Source organism: Centropristis striata, chromosome 20 (assembly GCF_030273125.1).
Source record: "Centropristis striata isolate RG_2023a ecotype Rhode Island chromosome 20, C.striata_1.0, whole genome shotgun sequence".
In the NCBI taxonomy this organism is placed as follows: Eukaryota; Metazoa; Chordata; class Actinopteri; order Perciformes; family Serranidae; genus Centropristis; species Centropristis striata.
Window position 1 is genome coordinate 14,148,355 of NC_081536.1, and position 21,612 is coordinate 14,169,966.

Here is a 21,612-nt window from a genome sequence, read left to right on the forward strand (position 1 = left end):
TTTATCAAATATTCTACAAATATATGCTGCTCTTCTATATCCCCTAGGATGTTCAACACACACATATTGTCCTTATTTTAATATGAGTCAAAACTATGAATAAAATGTCACCGGGATGAGGATCATCTCAGATAAAGCGTATACATTTCATTAATCATCATTTCCATCCTCAGACCAAGTCTGAATAATTTAATCATTTTCAAATTTATTCAATGTTAAACGCAGTATTGCGACTGTATATACAAATAAAGGGGGAGCAGATAAAGAATGAATTGCACGCAAAATATTATTTTTGTTAATGTTTTTACACAGCATTTAATTTGGGGATATGGTTGTGTTTTTTTATTATTTCCTGTATTCTCTGATTGACAATGTGGGTTATGTTTAAAGAAGGGTTCATAAATAAAATAAAATAAAGGCTGTAAATGTATTGCATAGTACTGTACTTGAGGTTTTTAGGATGTACTCTTTATTATAATTTCTTAATTAAAGTATATCCTGTTGAAATTGTATTTCTCTGCTCAAATAAATGATTTACTGCCTACTGAGTACAAGACAAGCTAAATCATAATAATATAACAACAAAGATATATATATATATATATATATAGATATTAAGTAGTTTCTTTACCTCAGGGTGATGCATTATTCATTGATCATATGGGAATAATCATTTCAGACTCATCAAGATCTTCATCCTATATGTGTATTTGTAACAGTGCCTCTGCAACCACAGATTTGTCACATAATTTCATAAAATCATACATTATTCAATCATCTGAAAGGTGATTGATTTTTGTGATAGCACGTGTACCAAGGGCTTTCAGACAAATTTAATTCTGCCTCCAAACATGCTTTATTAGATGAATTAGGCTTCCTAAATAACCTCATGACGTGGACTTCCATAAATGGTGTGTAGGCTTGGCTTGGGTAAGTGGATTACACATTATCTGCTTCTCCCGCTCTTTGGACTGAGCCCGGCATTGCCCAAATGAGCTGTGCACTCGAAACAAAGTCAATTTGGTTTGGCAGACTTGATCGTGGAGCCCAGGTCACCTAGCCATGAACTTTATTTAGGTTACTGGTGCTTCCTTGATTCATTCAGACTGACTGTTTCAGACAAATCAAACAACTGAATAACCATAGTCAACTACAAAAATTACATTTTTACTGTTACTCACATCTGAACAACAATTTATGTCACTAAAAATAGGAGGGTAGCAAGATTGTCACTTGTTTGATTTCCCTATTAACAAGAAATGTTTCAAATGCTGAACAGCTGCTCCAGCTTCCTCCTGTCTAGTGATGTAATTATTCTAAAACAGAATGTAATTTAACACAAAGCCCATAATGTTACCCAGCGGCACAGGTCTTTTCATCGATGAACACTATTAATAAAACGCCAGAAAGCAACTTGTCTTCACTCCATCTTTGTCAGGCGGCGAAGTCACTACAACAAAATGGCATTTCAGTTCATAATTGCCTGACCCAACGTTTTCCAGGTCAGCCTGAGAGCCGCAGCAAACACAAATGCAAATAATGGAAAAGGAGAAACTCTCTTTGAGCATTATTGTGATGTTTTCGAGTCAAAGCGCAGTGAACATATTCTGGGCTAAGTGAAAACATTTGCTTTTATTATTTGGTTCTAAACAGTATGCTGTGGATCATGAAATTTCACATTTTAATGATTAAAGTAGACATTTTGACAAAGATTACCAGTTTAAAAGCCACATAAGGATGCTCTGATATTTAGACCTGCACTGTTCTGTCTGGCATTTTTTTCTTGCAACTCGTGCCCACACCATTTTCTCCTTTTCAGAGGCGTGTTTGTCATGATTGATAATACTGCTTCTTCTGTGCCAGCAAGTATGAATGATGAAAATCTAGATGAGGAGAAGGAGAGCTTGGGGAGGGAGGAAGGAAAGAGGCTGGATGGAGGGAAGGAAGGAGGGAGGGAGGGCCAATTATCTTATTGCTTAACCCACTCAAGGTAGAGGCCCATCAATCTGAAACCACTTGCTCAAATGACTCATGTTCAGCCTTTATAAAAGTTTAATTGGCTTATATAATTAACAGTGAGGGGAAAGACATATGTGTGTGATGTAAGTCGGAGGGAAAAATGACCTGTCTGGATGAGAAGTTTGTGCAGGGACTCTGATATTAAAGTTAGTATTCTGGTTGTTTTAAACATGTGATTTTTGCCATTTTTTATTTGTATCACTTGGGGGGAGGGGGGGGGGGGGACCAACTTCTGAAAATAAAATTTAGTTTGATGATTGTTTTTCGATCTGTCTCCCTGAGCTGCTATGTTTGGCTGTTACCAAGGCACCGTGACACCTTTGGGTGCAGCAGACTGTCCACAGGAAGCACCACCTGACGCGGGGGGCGTGTCAAACTGCATGCACTCGGATCTGTCACCTTCACTGATACCTGCCCTACTCGCACCCTCCGGCGATGACCGTAAGAGTCGAGCGAGTCTAAGGTAAATGTAGTTTATAGAATAAAGCGTAGCTGACATTTGAAACCACTGTTCTATATTTCCCGTGATTCCGCGCGTATCCAATGGCAGAGTCGAGGGGAGATTATGAGGATTTAATGTTGACGTTGAGGGATTAGTGGTCCAGGGGAAACAGAGACAGACCCAGAATCAAATAGGCAATGTTTTGACATTGATATCGGCGCTGTAGCCTGTAAAGCATCCTGCAGGAAAAGGTGAGGAAGCGACTATATACTGCAGCAGGACACCATCATACTTAACGGTGACGCGCTTTTTGCAGCTGCAGGGACTTTGCGCAGAAACAAACTCGCAGGCCGTTATGTGGTCTTTCGAGAGGTTTTACATTTAATATGACGCTTCGATCAGTGGGAATCGCATCGAAAATATACGCTTGTAAATGTCATATTTTATAAGGCGCCTGTGCGCAATTATAGTCCTCGTGTGTGATATGCTCCATATGCACAACCTACAATCAGTTAAAGCAACTGCCTTAAATATGTTCTATGTGTGACATTCAGAAATGTCTTCTAATAAAATTGCGACGCAATCATGCGCACTTTTTCTGTGTTTTTTATCAATAATGTCTTCCTGTGTAAGGCTAATTGTTGACTCTCTCACCCCCAACTTTCTCTTTCTCACTTCCTCTCTAGTCATGAGTCAGTTTCGGGTGTTAGCGGGTGTGCTCAGGGGTCGTTGTGTAGGGGGGAGTCAGTGGCTGCGGGCGTGTGGAGGTGGAGGTGGCCCGGCCAGGCGCTGGGTTGATCCCCGGAGAGGCTGCTCTTCTGAGGCTGCGCCCGTCCCCTCAGCGGTGGCCAGCAGCTCCAGCTATGTGGAGGAGATGTACTTTGCCTGGCTGGAGGATCATAAAAATGTCCACGAGGTAACAGTGTGCCACATGTGCCATTCATTTCCACACCGGTATACACTAAACACTGAATACACTGAATATGAGTGGTTATAGTCCATGGGACGTTGCAGTTGGCACAATGTCCAGCACCCAAAGTGTGGTGGGTTTAGCAGCTAAATTACAATTAACTGCTGTTGCTAGTAATTGTCTTGAAAAAAGGCCATTTATAAATGAGAAGTGTGGTGTGCTGGTAGCTTCATTGCCTGGGGCAGAAATTTACCCCTAGTGCTGCCCTCTTTTGGGTTGCTGGTTTTGGTCTTTAGTCTAACTAAGATTTTTTCTTTCTGAATGACTTAATGACAAGAAACTTATGAGCATATCTGTGGTAAACACAAGCTTTAAAGTGGTGCTTTTGTATGATTCTTCATGAAGAAACTTTTAGTTACAGTTTTACAGATCTGTCAGTTTTGATTCATAAAGCCAAAAAAAAAAGATTGGTTTTATGCGTTGACAGCTATGGTTCATGTTTAAAAAATTCCTATTAAAAAGATAGACATCAGGGTATCATATGTGATTTAACAGCCAGATGTTTCAGGAACGTACCACATAAAGGTAGTTTATAATTAAAACTGAGAGCTCATTTTGGTCGATTTGAGATGGAAATCATGACACCCCTACTGTTGATTGAATGAACTAATTAATTAGTCGGCAAAATTGTTTTGTTAGTCAGCTGAAAATGTCTTTGTCGACAACAGCCCTAAAATATACTGTTGCTGCATAAGTCCTGGATTCCTGTCCAGCCTTTAATTGTTCTATCATCCCCCAACCAAGCAGTCAGTAAGCAGCAGGTCCATGTTTGTGTTCACTCGAACCATCTCTCTCTGTGTTCTAGTCTTGGGACGCATTCTTCCGTAACATCCAGGCCTCCAGTCCGTCTGGCGAGGCGGGTGAGAGACGCCCCTCCGCTCTGCTCCAGGGCCGAGCGCTGTCCCACTCTCCAGACATGGCACAGAAAGTTGTGGAGGACCACCTGGCCGTGCACACTCTCATTAGAGCCTACCAGGTAGTCCACACTCACCCGGCCCAGCTGTGAGACACACACACATTCTCATCAGCTAACAGTCTGAATACTGTGGATTTATGTTATTTACAAATTTAAAGATTGATCACATATCTCATGGGCATCTGTTTAAATCTTAATGCAGTGTCTGTGTGCAGAATTAAGATGTCATCTACCTCGAGCCACACAACCAGCTGACTATTTGTAGCTCCGACGTGTGTGTGTGTGTGTGTGTGTGTGTGTGTGAGAGAGAGAGAAAAATTCATCAAACAAAATCCTCTTGACTTGCCAAAACAGATGCAACTGGCAATGAAAGCTGTTTATACTGTGTGTCCTTGTATTAAAAGGAATATACAATTTGTTTGTCACTGCACGAGGTTATGCAAATTGCAAGATTAACTCTAACCTACTTACCCTTGCTGCTTTTTGAAAACTGGAAATATCAAAGAGACTACTTAAACAAAACAGGTGGTAACATTTCCCCTCGCCCTCAAATTAATTCGAGGAACTATCCGAGGGATTTATTAAATTCTGTCTTTTGGCAAAGACGCCACATTTATTCCCAGCTTGTTACAATCCTGGTGGGAATGTGTGTGTGTGTGTGTGTGTGTGTGTGTGTGTGTGTGTGTGTGTGTACATAGACATAAAAGCACTCCCATGGGCCTCTTTTCTCAAAAAGGTTGACCTATAACTGAGTGTTAGCTTATTCCCCAGCTGTTTCCCCAGCTCTTTTTTTTATTTACCTAATTCTTCTCATCTTTTCTTTTCTCCTTCCTCCTTCACATCTTTATCTGTCTGTCTCTGTAGATTCGTGGTCACCATGTGGCCCAGTTAGACCCTTTGGGAATCCTGGAGGCTGACCTCGACTCCTTCGTTCCCTCTGACCTGATCACCACCATTGATAAATTAGGTGAGCCTCACGACCCTTGCAATCATCCAAGGCACATCACACATAACGAACACCTTCCAAAAATTATGAAAAAGGGAAGATCTTGACGATTAGCATCATAGTTGTTTTTTTTGTTTTGTTTTATTAAAACAAATCTAATTGCGATTATATTGCCTGAGTGCATTGCTGGATGATCCTTTTTCCATTGGTATTCTCCTTTTCATTGAAAACAGTATAATAAAAAGATCATCATCTGATTTATTTTTTTGGGAGAATCTCTGCTGTGCAAAGATTTTTTTTCTAAGTCTGTCGCTTTTTAGGCTGGGGTTTCTTTGCAGCACCACAATACTTTCAACCTCAGTTCCAAAAAAGTTGTCATGCTGTGAAAAATGTAATAAAAACAGAATGCAATTATTTACAAATCAAGTAAGGTATAAAGACAAGATATCCAATGCTCAAACTGGGAAACCTTTGGTTTTATGAATATATACACCCCATATATATGAATTTGAAATTTTTATTAAGGTTTTACACAGCGTCCCAATGGCTTTTGCAATCGCGATTGTAATTCAGAATGGTATTTTGCCATTAACAAATGTTTTGCTTCCTGCTATTTGGATAATCAACTAGTCCATATTGAGATTTCAATAAAAAATGATTACTTATGCAGCCCTTAATTAAACCCATGTAAAACAAACTGTATGATTTTAAAAATAAAAGTAAAACTAAAAAAAACTGTCACCTAAATGCCAGTCTACACTGATATACTTTTTCTGATTAAGACTTTCTACAGAAGAGGTACATTATTATCATTATTTGATCCCTCTTCCCTAACTAAAGGCATATGGAGTTACCCCACAGGCAGTATATATGCTGATTAGATTCCTACTATAGAAGTCCTTCCTTCTAATTTCCTCAGGTTACTTGTTTTTTAGTCATAAGCATATGATTCTCATTGGCGGGTTTACTTCAAAAGCTTCATTTGACTTATAATGAAAATATCTGAATTGTATTTTTCCTGCACTTGTTTTCAATAATATTTCTGTGTCCCTTGAGGGTTTGTACAGTACATACATGTGCATCTAAACACACATTATACACACGCAGGGTTGCATAACTAATCAGACACAAGAGTGTATTTCAGTATAAAAGGTCCCATCACGTTCTCCGCCAAGTCAGTATACGGGTTGGTCAGCCTAATGCTGTCATTAATCTCAGGCCAAGCTCCTGTCATTCTCCATTTCATTTAGCGGGCTGAGCATCGGTGGATGCGGGACGGCCACGGAAAGCAATCGAAGTCTACAGTAATAGCTAAAGAGGAAAGAGAGAGAGACATTGTTTCTGTTGGCTGCTGTTATCAGTGATCAGTGTGTCAGGACATAGCGTCGCATTATGTATTGTCACCAGGGCTAAAGCTCCCTAATGAAAGCTAATGACAGCCTCCGTGGCCCCTTACTTGGTCAGCTGATAGTACAAGAGTCTATTCTTGGCCCCCTTTGTCTTTGCTGTTCCTAATATGATTTGCACCTGTCTCCTCTTATGTTGCCTGCGATCTTGAGCTTGACCAGCTCTCTCAGGTGGGCTTTGTCAGCACTGAAACTTATGTCAGACTGCCGATACTGATGCTGTATTTCCACAGGTCCTGCTATTGTACCCTCTACAATTGTTTTTATTTCCTAACCGAGCTTTATTTTTTCACATTTTTTACCATCAAAACCAAATTTACTTGGCTCAAGATTTTAGTCATTTCACTGCAGTGTTGTGGTCTGCATTCGCAGGGAGCACGACTGTTCTATTCATTAAAAAAGTCCAGCTCGAGATGTGATTAGGGAATCCTTTCCAAGCATGCTGCATGGTTGTTTACTCGCTGATGCTGTTGAGATTTACTCCTTAGGTATAAACATTTGGTATTGAATGACAGGGCATTTTTCAATACTACATTGTAGATACTATGGAGCCAAATCAGTCAGAGCCTAAGAGTATCAAAGTTCAGTACCCAGCACTACTTTTTAGTTACATTAGTCAGCTGTAATTTTTGCTGCCTTCACATGATATCAGAAACAATGAAAGAACATTACAATCAACGTATATTGAAATTTTAATAATAAGTTGGATAAAGAATCATATCGTGCTTAATGAAATGATTTGCTCTGGGCACTCTGCTGATCTTTTGATTTTCTTAAACCCTGTGGAACTGTATTAGAAAAGTGCTCCATGTAAGCCAACAGGCCCCCTCATGTGGGACGGCAAAAAAACATGATCAAAGTTGATAAATAAGAACAAGCCATCATTTTGGAGGGAGAATAGCTTTGTAAGATGTGGAATATGTGCTCAGTGTTGATATGTTATAGTCCTGTCTCAGAAGTCTGAAACAAAGCTGTGTTTCACATGGTGTTATCAAAGGTTTCTACGGTCTTGATGAGTCTGATTTGGAGCGGACCTTCCAACTGCCCCCCACCACCTTCATCGGAGGAGGGGCCACCACTCTTCCTCTTAAAGAAATCATACGCAGACTAGAGGTATTTTGTGTGATCCATACATGCTTATAATGATAGGACAAAGCCATAAAACTGTATCATGTAATTGTAGGTTTTTTTCTCTGCTTTTTCAGACATCCTACTGTAGTCACATAGGGGTCGAATTTATGTTCATAAACAACGTGGACCAGTGTCAGTGGATTCGTCAGAAATTTGAGACTCCGGGAATCATGCAGTTCACTAACGCTGAGAAGAGGACTTTGCTTGCCCGCCTGATCAGATCCACACGGTCAGCAGTGAATAAACTTTGATGACAGCACAATACCTCACTTTTAGTTATAGCTCACATCATAGCTTCACAAAACATAAACAAAACTCTCGCACATGCATAAATTTGGAGAGATAAATACCCTATTCTTCATGTGGGCTCATTTTCATCTTTGATAAATGATGTCAGAAGTCAGTGGAGGTTCCTGTTAGTGATCTTCCAATCGTAGGTGTGCATATTCTTCTTCTTATTGTATTCTTGCTTGTTCTATGCTGTTGCAGTCATTATTACAATTAAAACACACACACACATTGGCACCGAAATATATTTGCTAAATACTTGGAGTACCAATTCTTACAACCATCACATTGTTATCCAAAAATGATTTTCTGTCATGGAGCTTTAGTTATCATCATTATCAGTCAGAAGCATCATCTGTATCATAAGTCAGGAATGCTCAATTATGGAAAAAATAGTCATTATTATTGTTGTTATTATTAACATGATTATGCATTGACATAACATAATGCATTTATTGACCTTTAAAAAAGTTGCCTTTTAACTGAGGATTTAAATATAATTAAACTGTAAACAATTAAAAAAAATAAATGGAAAAATTTGAAAATAAATAAATACAATTAATAATGTATAAATGTATACACATTCAGATGAATAAAATAAAGTAAGTAATTTAAAAAAAAAGAGATTAATTATTGTTAGAAGCCAAAATGTAATTGAAAAAAACCCCACCCATTCATTGCTCTGTAAAATGTTTTTCTTTTTTAATGTCTAGGTTTGAGGACTTCTTGGCCAGAAAATGGTCATCAGAGAAACGTTTTGGTCTGGAAGGCTGTGAAGTGCTCATCCCTGCTCTCAAAACCATGATTGACAAGTCGAGCGCTGACGGCATCGACAGCGTTATCATGGGGATGCCTCATCGGTACTGTGTATTACACATTTCCTCATTTTTTATTTCTCAATCTTCATACGGCTGATTCTTGTCCTTCCATGTTTGATATAGGGGTCGACTGAATGTGTTGGCCAATGTGATCCGTAAAGAACTGGATCAGATCTTCTGTCAGTTCGACCCCAAGTTAGAGGCTGCCGATGAGGTGAGGGAGCTGCACATGTTTGGTGGCGTAAAATTCAACATTCTGAAGATACAACTGATGCTTTATTTCATAACCTTTTTACACCTGCAGGGGTCAGGGGATGTCAAATACCATCTTGGGATGTACCATGAGAGGATAAACCGTGAGACAGACAAAAACATCACGCTGTCACTCATGGCGAACCCCTCACATCTGGAGGCAGTGGATCCAGTGGTTCAGGGCAAAGCCAAAGCTGAGCAGTTTTATAGAGGAGACACTCAGGGAAAGAAGGTAACAGTTATTGTACCAGGAACATGGTGGCTTATTTTGAGTTTGGTGCTGGAAATGGTGACGTGATTTTTTTTTTTAAGGTGATGTCCATCTTGATACATGGTGACGCTGCTTTTGCTGGACAAGGAGTTGTGTATGAGACTTTCCACCTGAGTGAGCTCCCCTCTTACACCACACATGGTACAATCCATGTGGTGGTCAACAACCAGGTAATGGAGCCTATACCCTGACAAATTTACCAGAATGCACATATTTTCCTATTTCCTAACATGTAATGACAGTAATACGATTGCTAATATTATTGATATTACTGTATAATTACTACAAGTGCTATAATTAGTTCTGAAACTGTTAGTAGTTACTGGGGCTGGACAATAATTCACTATCCTCTGTCGATTGAAGATGTGATCATAAGGAACTTTCATTTTGTGTTGATTTTTGTCAGCCCCTGTGGACAAAAACAGTAGTTTTGTCATAAAGGTCTTCATTTGGTGAGGATGTGCATTTGTTTTGGAAGCCAATGAGAGGAAGATGCCACTTATTTTTTCTTCTTAAACAGCTATTTGCATAATGCATAGTGAATATTAATGTATATATTTGTAGCTATGTTCAGTAAGTCTTATTAGTAATATGACAATGGTAAAAAAAACTGCTTTGTTTAAGCACCCAGCGAAAGTCCTATATTGTTGTAAAATCGCATCCTGCAATGTGTTTCAGAAATAAAATACACATTACATACCTGTCTTGGAGGAAGAGAGACAATTCAGCATTGAATTTGCATCCTTTCGAATACCTCCTTTATCACTGACGGTCCTGTTTGCTGATGTAAACAAATAAATTTGATGTGTGGTCGTTGCCTCGCAGATTGGCTTCACCACAGACCCTCGAGTGGCCCGCTCCTCCCCCTACCCCACCGATGTGGCTCGGGTCGTCAATGCACCCATCTTCCATGTGAATGCTGATGACCCCGAGGCTGTCATGTACGTGTGTCGGGTGGCTGCAGATTGGAGGACCACCTTCAATAAGGATGTCGTCATTGACCTGGTTAGTCAAGTCACAGCTGAGTCCTAATGAAATAACAGGACGCAATTATAAGTAGACACTTAGACATGACTTGTGTGTTTTTACAGGTTTGTTACAGGCGGTTTGGTCACAACGAGATGGACGAGCCGATGTTCACCCAGCCGCTGATGTACAAACAGATCCGTCGGCAGGAGCATGTGCTGAAAAAGTACTCTGACAGACTCATTGCTGAGGGAGTGGTGACACTGCAAGAATATGAGGTTTGTGATCTAATGCTGTTTGCTCTTGTTAAATATACTGTGTATCGGGATCTGCTACTGTAGGCTGTTTTATTTGGTATCGCCGTCCGCAGAACTATGTGCATTAAATCACACTTAGATATTACCCTAGCCTTCGAGTAAATATGTTGCGCCAGCGCTGCAGTATTTGAGTTTCAATTTACTGCCTCAGTTCAATCACCCAACCTCACAATCCCTCACATAGAGTATATATTGCTCCATGAAGTTGAAGTATACCTCAGATTCTGGCGCCATTCAATGGAATTGCTCAGGTTCTTCATCCAAAACAGAAACTTTGATCGTAACATCCATTCTGAACGTTTTTTTATACCACATGTCAAAGAAATACTTCCTGGCTTTTGATGGACATTGTTTTCTGTTGTGTGGCCTGCTATTTGGACTCTTGCAAAAGCCTCATCTGTAACATTGCAAGGCAGAACCATTACTGCTGTTGAAACTTCTCTCCTTCTCTAATATTTCTCTCTCTCTCTTATTCTCTTCCTCTCTGCCTCAGCAGCACACAGTCTTGCTTAGTAAGCTGTAGTCATTTAATTAAGTAGATACACTGTGCATCAGTTATTATGTCGAATTTTATACTTACTTTGTTTACATGCACACTATTATTCCACTATTGTGACTACACTGTGACTATATATCTGAAATCAATACAGGCCGAGTTTGGATATTCCAAATTAGGCCGTTTTCCAATGTAGCAAATATGATATGCTGATATTATTCTGGTTTTCAGAGTCATTCCTTTGCACAGTCAAACAAGTCTGCCACAAGTGGAAATATCTGGAAAAAAAATGTTTCCCCGTATTTTGACGGAGTATACACGGCTGCATGTAAAGAGTGATATTCATTTAAATTAGCCATGTAAACAGCGTAGTAGGAATATTTTTTTAAATTTTTTTAAAGGCATGTAAATGTAGTCAGTGTCCTTATTGCACATCATCAAATGTGGTTGCAGGAAGAGGTGGACAAATATGACAAGATATGCGAGGAGGCGTACACCAGCTCCAAGGATGAAAAGATTTTACACATTCGACATTGGCTCGATTCTCCCTGGCCAGGTAGATTGTCCCCTTGAAATCCAGTTATTCAAGTAAAATAAAAATTATTTTGATTGAATTGCATTTTCTCTAAATATTTTCTTTTCCTACTGGATTGAAGCTCTCTCTCTCTCTCTCTCTCTCTCTCTCTCTTTGTAGATTTCTTCACAGCAGAGGGAGAGCCCAAGAGCATGAGCTCTGTCCCCACAGGACTGGACGAGGAGGTCCTGCAGCACATTGGACAGACAGCCAGCTCAGTGCCTCTGGAAGATTTTAAGATCCACCCTGGTGAGTTTAGTTGTTTTGTGCTTGAGAAAAGAGCAGAGAGACCGGCTAAGGGTCATACTAATGTTGATGATAAAGTGCTATTTGTATGTTGAGCTAAAAATCTACACAGTGACAGAAGAGCATACATTACTGCAGGATAAGAAGGCAAATGCTGCTGAAGTGTAAAGATCCTTAAAATACATAAACCTCAGTTCAGTTTTTGTCTACAGGGATGATATCAAGTCAATTAAAGCAGTTCACCTGTAAACAGATCCTTCCTTAACAGCAGGTGTATGGCCTGCACAGCTGATTTGGCAAACGCTATAACAATTAAGACTGCCACAAGAGTTTTTACTGTTATTTACATACAGTATGTCAGTCCATTGCGTTTTACTTCTCCAGTGCTCTCTGAAGATACACTCTGTTTCATTTTTGTTCCTGTGTGTGTGTGTGTGTGTGTGTGTGTTCTTCAGGTGTGTCTCGTATCCTGCGTGGTCGGTCCGACCTGGTGAAGAATCGGCAGATGGACTGGGCTCTGGGAGAGTACATGGCCTTCGGTTCCCTTCTCAAAGATGGCATCCATGTACGACTCAGCGGGCAGGATGTAGAACGAGGCACCTTTAGGTGAGTTTCCTCTACGAAGGATCTGTATGAATCTTTTTTTTTATTTTAAGTCTATTAATTGACTTGATTTTTGACTCTATTAATGCTCTCACACACAGAGGACCTCCCACTGCCACCACATTGCAGTATTAAAAGACAGCATTTAAACAATATTGATTTTTACATCTCATTTTTACAGCTTGGGAGTCCTTGCGTCTCTCCACTGGCAGAAAAAACGTACTTGCTGGATTTTTCCAGGCACTAATTAGCTTTATCTTTCTTTACAATCATGTATGATCTGGGTTCTCATTCTATATATATATATGTGTGTGTGTATATATATATATATATATATATATATATATATATATATATATATATGTATATATATATATATATATATATATATATACACATCAAGATTAAACTGTTAAACTTTTCAACCAATGTGTTGTCCAAACTGGAAATTAAAAACTGGAGTTGTTCGTGCATTTTATATGTTTTTTTCTCATTTAAAGGTGCAATGCGTAATTTTTGGTCACATGCTCTAAAAAAGCAGCACTTCTCTGCATAATGTCTTCCAATGTGTCAAAATGTAAAGCACAACTTTCCAAGTGGTTACAATGTTGTGAACCAACAACGCTGGAGCACAGATTATTGTTTTTTTTTTGTTTTTTTTTAAGATTATTTTTTTTTGCATTTTTATTGCTTTATTAGATAGAGACAGATAGAAAGGGGGAGACAGAGGGAAAGACATGCAGCAAAGGGACCTCAGGCTGGATTCGAACCCGGGTCCGCTGCAACAAGGCCACGGCCATGTGGTAAGCGCTCTACCAGTGTGAGCCACCGGGACGCCCAGATTATTGTTTTTTAAGAAATTTTGAATACATTGCCATATCGTGACACACAATACATTAATATTGGAAATCATATCACCCTAATACTTTAACAATAATAATTTCAACCAGCCTTAGAATAACTTAAATTGTCTGATACATACTATTTTAATATCAAATTGTCACATTTGTTGCATCTGTCAGGGGCAGCCTGCCTGACCGGAGACGAAGACTAAGAACAGTCACATAAAGATAGTGAATGAAATAATTGGGGGGGTGGGGAGGGTGGCACAGGGAGTCTGCCAAACAGAAGACGTCAGCAAGGTCTCCTGGGAACTGTGAAGCCCACATGGTGTTGTCATGGTATGGAGGGACGAGTGACACATGAACAAAACCAGCTCCCCCTTTCACTGTGCCTGTCTCATCTGTCCCCGATCATTTCTCCACCAGCCCATCTTCAGTGACACCAACCCCCCCCCCCCCCCCCCCCCCCCCCACACACACACACCCCACTCAGCTCACAGCGACATACATCACACTAACTAACCAGAGGCTACGGGGCTTTTTCTTTTGCCTCCCATTTACCACTGACATCTACGTCTCCCCATCCGCTGTCCCCTTCAGCAGGGTAATTTGCCTGTCTGAAAAAATGACAACACTACATCCACCCTTCATCTCTGTATCACCTGTTGTTTATTTAAATCCTACTCCTTTATTTGTGTTCTTTCTCATAGTACTTCAGCTATACTTTACCCCCCCCTCCCCCCCCCATTTACTGCCCCTTATTGCTTTTTCCTCACCTACACTTTTTTCATCCCCCACTACTCTGTTTCCCTTCACAGTTCTTAGGAGCTGAGCATATTGGCATGTTACAGACGAGTGGGCCTGCTTGCCTTCCTGTGATGTACGTAACAGCGTGCACTAATGGATTCAGTCGTCGTGTTTGGGTGGGTTGCGTGCGCTGCGCCGTGCACCCCTTTCCCTGACTAATGGGGCCCCCAGGCAGAGGAAGTATGTGTGTTTTCTGTGTGTGTATATCAAAAAAAGAGAAGGAAAGAAGAGCGAGGTGGGTTTATGAGGCAATCCCGGAGAAAGACCTCATTCTCGTGAGGTTTTTGGGTCCTCTTTGGATTGCGTCCGAGAGGTTTGAGAAAATGAAACATGAAATTATGTGTGTTGCCTTAATTAATGCTGGATGCTCTCGATTTTGTTCAAAGGAAGAAAAAATGTATATACGAATGTGGAGCAAGGATCAAACAGAACAATTATGCAGTACATTATATGCCCTCATTAGTCTTTAATTATGGAAGATTTTATTCACAGGACTCAATTTATGATCATCAAGTCTTCTATAATGGAATATATCACATTTAAGATAATAATCAATAGATTTTGGTTGTTTCCTGCAGTTCTTCCGCCTGACCGTTACATAACCTCTCGCACTGTGTGAGTGAGTAAGTGTGTGTGTGTGTGTAGATGTCATTAAAGTGATGTTAAAGGGGTTTAAGTGATTGTCTGATCGTGCTGGTTTTGAAGGCTGATTCCTGCACTGGGAGCGAGCGGACTGTTAGAGCTTGTTAACGCTTGGCTCTTTGCTCCCATCAACTCTTGTTGGGCCTCATACTGACTGAAGATGAGGAGAGAGGAGGGTGCTCTTTATGAGAGCCTTTATAGGCTGGAGCACCCGCCACAGTGTGTGTGTGTTTACCCTGCATCTACTGGGTTAATAATCTTTTAAAGAAATCCTGTACCCCTTTGTTTTCACCACCATCATTTTCCTGACAAAAAAACTTTTTAAATCAATAATTGACAATGGACACAACATTTAAGTAATTTATCAAGCAAAAATAACAAACATTTTGAAAACATTTTGTTGTTTTGCTTTTTTTAAATATATTAATTTATGAAAATAATCATAACTTGCAGCCTTGCTGGAAACATTTTTGTTTACAATATGTGCTACAGCCTCTTAAATGTTTTTTTTTTCATTAATTTCAGCTAAATATGATTTATACGCTCTCTTACATGATGTCATTACATTGATTTCATTTTAGTGCTCCACAATCTTTTTAAGTACCATACACAAATGGATGACTTGGCACAACAGTGGTGTTTTATAAACCATAGAGACAGTGCAACACGTCACACTTAGAAAAACACGCCCACTGGTGGGGGGGGATCAATTGGCACCACAGTAAGGCCTAGAAACTTAAACTTACATTGGGGTATTTTACTGAGAATATTTGGCTCAACAACCTTATAAATATACAAGAGAGCTCATGTCTGATGGAGTCCTAATTTAAAAAAAACAAGCTGCATGAGAGCACCTGCAACATGTTTATCTTCAACACTTTTAAAATTTAAACTGATAAAAATGAAGGGGAAAAAAGGGTGGAGACAAAGTGGATCAAAGTGGACCTTACTATCAAAAATGTAATCTTTTGGAACAGCACACTAGTCACCTATACATATAAAAGAAAATCAAAGTATTAGTAAAAAGTATTCGCATTGGATTTTTGATATTTGCTTCACATGGGTTATTATGTGTGTGCAAAGAAATAACTATTTAAATCAAAACAAGAAGTTCTTGTTTAATTGTGTTGGTAGCCTTGGATAAAGTCGCCGCTAAAAAGCGCATGTGCCCAACTGAAAAGGTACAAAAACTCAATTCTTCTATCAGAAAGACTAACCAGAGGGTGAAGCACACTTTCCCTCTTTCGAGGTGAGTTGTTTTCTGAAGACAACGGTGGAAACCAGTGAGTGAGGGCTGGAGAGAGGAGTGCCGGAAAGAGTCTGTTGTGTTTTTCTTCTACATGCCTGTTTTAGTCATATCTGTCTTTGTCTCTCTTTTCATTTTGCAGTCACCGTCATCATGTTCTGCATGACCAAGAGGTGGACAAGCGTACCTGTGTTCCCATGAACCACCTGTGGGACAACCAGGCTCCCTACACCGTCTGCAACAGCTCCTTATCAGAGTATGGAGTGCTCGGTAAGACTGAAGCAACTCTAGTGACACAGCGTGCTTTAGTTCGTTGGTCATGTTGTAGCTCTGTGTAATGATGGCTGTAACTTCAGGTTTTGAGCTTGGCTTCGCCATGGCCAGTCCCAACGCTCTGATTCTCTGGGAGGCCCAGTTTGGAGACTTTCACAACACGGCCCAGTGTATCATCGACCAGTTCATCAGCCCGGGCCAGGCCAAGTGGGTCCGCAACAATGGTATTGTCCTACTGCTGCCACACGGGATGGAGGGAATGGTGAGAAGAGAAAAAAAAACAGCCTATACCACTTACAGATGAATTTATACATTTTGGTGATATATGTTTTAGTGTTATTCCTCTGCCATCTTGTCATTATGTGTTTTCTTCTCTTCTGTCCTCAGGGTCCAGAACATTCGTCAGCTCGACCTGAACGCTTCCTGCAAATGAGCAAAGATGATCCTGATCACTTTCCTGTAAGTTCACATGTACAATTTACATCATGGCTCAAATTGTTACCGATTCGACATTATTACCTAATGCATGAACTCTAAGCCGCCACACATTGTGCTGCACTTATCATCCAACAGCTTCCTGTTTTATTGGCTATGCTGATGCCATGACCACTTAAGTGATGGCTTAAGTGATGATTGCCAATTTCTCTAAAGCTGAGAAGTCTCTTCATTATGGGCTCCAAAGAGTTGGTATTCAGCAGTAACACGGGTCCCAAGGGTGCGCGGGTACGAGGGAGCATTCAAGGAGGGAACCACAGCAGCTGTATCAGCAGAAGCTTACCAGATTCATCTTCAAATGGGATATTGATCAAACTATTAGTGGGAGCATACTCAGGGATTAACATTCTCTGTCCTCTGTGTGTGTGTGTGTGTGTGTGTGTGAGAGAGAGAGATGCAGTGCACTGATGCACTCATGCGTTACATCTCCTGCCCAATTATGAGGAGAAAAACCTTTCTACAAACAACACTATAACTGTCACTTTGTCTACATGAAGTTAAATTTCTGTTTTCAGGATCAATAACCTTTATAATTCCTTTGTAATTTTCTTTTATTCTTTTGAATGCAGGAGTTCAGTGGAGATTTTGAGGTCCAGCAGCTGTATGACTGTAACTGGATTGTGGTCAACTGCTCCACACCTGCAAACTACAGTCATGTGCTCCGACGGCAGATTCAGCTGCCATTCAGAAAACCGGTAAAGTGTCAAATCCGTTTCACTATACTTTTTAATTAAATTAAATTAAATTATTTTATTCTTTTGTAGATTGCGTTGTTGAAGTTGCACATATATAAGCCTGCCACAATATAAAGTCCAGCTGTTTTTTTTGTTGTTGTTTTTTCTACAATACTAAGCCATGTTTAGACATTGCTAGAGACTTAAAACTCTTTTTGCTTTGCTGACATTAAGTAAGGGATAATTGACCTGAGCAGGATATTATTGCAAAATAAACCAACAGTTTTGTGTTGGGGTCCTGCATCACCCTGTTGAGGTTTATTTTGCAGTTATGACCATTTCTCTGCACATTATCCGGGTTATTTTTCCGGCTACATGCTAAAGAAATCATCATCAAAGAAATGCTAAAGTCTGTTAGATTCTACAGTATCTGCAGCTATAGGAACTTAAACTCTGTAGTCTCCCAATGCATTATTGTTCTTCTTTTCTTTACAAGGGACAATTTAGCCATTGACCATGAATTGAAAATTTCATGCTCTCCAAAAATATTAAAATAAATATTAAAAAAGTCTTTCACGGTTCACGGAAAACTAAATCTGAAATAACAGACCACACAATGCTGAAATTTGCTGATCAGAATCACAAAGTTGTGTTATACATTTTGTTTTAGTTTTTCTTTGTGTTTGTCTTTGAAGACAGTGGGTGACAGTGGGTCGTATAATGAATATTATAATATGAGATACAATAATATTTATCACAACCAAACTTCAAAAAGAATCTCAGTTTGCAGACAGATGCACAAATTTGATTTGGCTCATTTACAGTATAAATGTGGTTCTGTATGTGATGAATTAGTACTTTGAACCTCTAAAGTAGAACTAGTTTGTGTGTAAAGTTTTGGGGCATAAAGCATTTCTCCTTTTTCTGTATATGCACAGCTCTTTTTTCAGTCTCTCTCAGTTTTCAGCCACACTGAATGTCTTAACTGATCCCTTGTCGCACATAAATGCAATGCTTTGCGAAGCATGAGAAAATGGCTTCCTGAGCAAATTAGTGAGAGGGCCAATAGGGGATAGTATTGTTTGTTTTTTTATGAAAAACTCTGGACTTGGTTGGCTGAGCACAAAGGGTTTTATTTATTTGTTAAAGAAATGTTTTGTTTTCCCAATGCTGATGTTGCATGCTATATAGTGGCAACAAATTAGCGTGAAAAGAGATAAAAACTTTTATCTCTAGAGTTTTTTCAAATTGCACAATGAAGCTACGGATGAGAGAATCAATCTGTTGTTTGGCATTGACAGAAACTTTTCGTTGTTTTCACAGCTGATCATTTTCACTCCAAAGTCTCTGCTGAGGCACCCTGATGCAAGGTCCAGTTTTGATGAGCTTGCCAAAGGTGGAGTTTTACCTCACCTCTGTAAAATACATTGTAAGAATTTAAATGTTGGTGGATTGGGTTACATATCATATTTGATGTCTACAGGCACTAAATTCAAGAGGTTGATTCCAGACGAGAGCCCTGCCAGTAAAAGCCCAGCCCAAGTGAAGAGGGTGATCTTCTGCACAGGCAAAGTCTACTATGAACTGGCTAAAGAGAGGAAGAAGCAAAAACTGGAGAAAGACATTGCCATCATCAGACTTGAACAGGTGTTAATCCCTCTTTTCTTTGGATTTTGAAATAAGAGTGATGCAATTTTGTCATTTATTCTTATTCGTTGACCTCCCCCCTCAGATCTCTCCATTCCCATTTGACCTGGTCAGAGCAGAGACAGAGAAATATGCCAAAGCTGAACTGGTCTGGTGTCAGGAGGAGCACAAGAACATGGGTTACTACGATTACGTTCGGCCGCGCTTCCTAACAGTGGTGGCCAACAAGAAGCCCATTTGGTAAGAATTTCACTTTTCACCTGATCTGCTCACAACAGAGGTAAAATAGAACAATCCATTTAGACAAACCTGCCATGTTTCTTTCAGGTATGTGGGACGGGACCCTGCAGCAGCCCCCGCGACAGGGAACAAGTCCACCCACCTCAACGAGCTGAAGAGGTTCATGGACACAGCTTTCAACCTGAGCGCTTTCCACGAGAAGAACTAGTAACTGAGAACTGGAGCAAGAATCAGACTGGAGGTGCAGTTTCATCTCCAACCGTCACAGCCTATTCATCAAGACTTGCTATGACAATTTGGCACATTTTAAAAACTCTTTAAGCTTTGTGACAATCTGGAGGATAGAGTTTTTAGTAAATATAATTTTAACTCTTGATATGTCAGGAACACTAACTGACTCATGCATAGATCAGGTCTCTGTCAGATTTACTAAGTGATAATTGCTCATACCTAACCAATAATAGCTTGCAGTCTTTGACAACCTGCAGCGACTATGATGTGAGAAGCATTATGAGCACAACTGGGCTCATAACAAAAAGTGGACACATTCACTCACAATCTTTTCAGGGCTTCAGGGTTTCTCCTAAATGTGGCTTGTCATCCACTGGGAAACAAGATAGGACGACAAATTGTGTGTCAAGTTAAATCAAGTTATACTTATTTATATTGTCCTAAATCCCCGTATCAACTTTTATTCTGTCTGGTTAAGGAGAACCTCCACACAAATCACCTCATTTCTAGAATCAGGAAATTTACAGGACGATATTATGTAGCCTGATTTCAACTTTACTGAATCTGCACTTTATTCAATCAGCACTATTTAACACAGGGCTTTTATGAGGGCTTTAAATGGATGGTTTGGATTTACTGAAGTGAGGTTGTATGAGGTAATTATTTATAGTCAGTGTATTACATACAATAGATGGCGTTCAGTACTTCCCCAGTTTGGTGAAGCTGGCAGGAGGACCGACAGGGAAGCTAAGCTAAGTCCTGCTGTGGACAGGGGCTGCAGCAAATGTAATTTAGCTACCTAAAAAAGGGGCCACTTGAAAAAAAAACACTATCAATATAAGTGTATGCTATATTTTTTAAAAACCTGCCACTTTACCTTGCCATCAGACTGAACTTTATGTCAGGGAACTGAAGTTATTATATCCATCTCTTCTCTCTTGAAAGCCACCAGACTCCATTGACAAAAACAGTAATTTTACCTCAAATAACATGGGAGTCGAAGGTATTCTACTTTCTCAAGAGGTTGGTTAGTTTGTGTTATTTTGTAACTTTGGTGAATCCTAACTAACCCTTTAAAACGTCAAAGTCACACAATAACAACAATTAGCTGTGTGGTGATGTAGCAACAGTACACTCTTTGTACGCCTAATAACATTCACACAGCCGAATTTAGATTTATGACATCACTGTTATTAGAGTAGCTTTAGATACCTGCACTGCTGAATACTAGTACATAGTACTGAATAATTGTATTTGTGTTGATTTTTGTAGATGAATAGTTGAAGCTATGAGACGCACACAAAACACCAACTGGTGTATCTAAACAAATGAATGTGAAATACATATCACAGGTATGAAGACTGTTTTGAAATTTAACACATCAGTAGGTTTAGTGCCTGTTTTTGCTTTGGCTACCTTAGCTGTTAGTGAAGGGGTGTGTATTTATTGTCACACTTCACTTCACCAGGAGACATGAGCCAGCTGGCACAGAGACTTGCAGCCATGTTTTCTACTTAGGACATACGGCTCGGCTTCCTCTTTGGAGGCTGAGGGATGCACACACATAAACACAGCAAAGCTTTGGATGCTTTTGAGAGCAATATTGACGCTTGGTTGTCACATTAAAATCCCCAGGTATTTAACAGAATTGATATTTGTTACCTCTGTGTTTAGAAATGTTCCATAAAATTATGCTTCCAGTTTAGCCATGGTGTAGCTTACCCTTTCCACTTCATTTTACAGTTTGTGTGTTCTAGTTTTTTAATAAAGAAAACATGTCCACATGGTAGAGTGGTTATGGAGAAATAGGCACACATTTACACTGGGAAAAATAAAATATGCAATAAAGTATAT

The 21,612-nt window shown here is 39.7% G+C and overlaps 1 protein-coding gene across 2 annotated transcripts; it reads left to right on the forward strand.

Annotated features, from left to right (window-relative positions):
- The first annotated feature begins 2,360 nt into the window (after positions 1 to 2,360).
- ogdhl (oxoglutarate dehydrogenase L) lies at positions 2,361 to 21,612 on the forward strand. 2 transcript variants are annotated; one of them, XM_059359313.1, is made up of 23 exons: positions 2,361 to 2,482; positions 3,148 to 3,377; positions 4,237 to 4,407; positions 5,212 to 5,314; positions 7,697 to 7,812; positions 7,905 to 8,059; positions 8,832 to 8,978; positions 9,060 to 9,150; positions 9,241 to 9,420; positions 9,501 to 9,629; positions 10,285 to 10,464; positions 10,551 to 10,703; positions 11,692 to 11,794; positions 11,933 to 12,061; positions 12,514 to 12,664; positions 16,341 to 16,468; positions 16,555 to 16,733; positions 16,859 to 16,930; positions 17,536 to 17,661; positions 18,964 to 19,036; positions 19,124 to 19,287; positions 19,373 to 19,527; positions 19,615 to 21,612. In XM_059359313.1, the coding sequence occupies exons 2-23, from the start codon at positions 3,150 to 3,152 to the stop codon at positions 19,733 to 19,735; spliced, it is 3,054 nt and encodes a 1,017-aa protein (XP_059215296.1). In that variant the 5' UTR covers positions 2,361 to 2,482; positions 3,148 to 3,149; the 3' UTR covers positions 19,736 to 21,612. The 2 variants fall into 2 exon arrangements, with proteins under 2 accessions (XP_059215296.1, XP_059215297.1); XM_059359314.1 differs by lacking the exon at positions 2,361 to 2,482 and adding an exon at positions 2,545 to 2,712.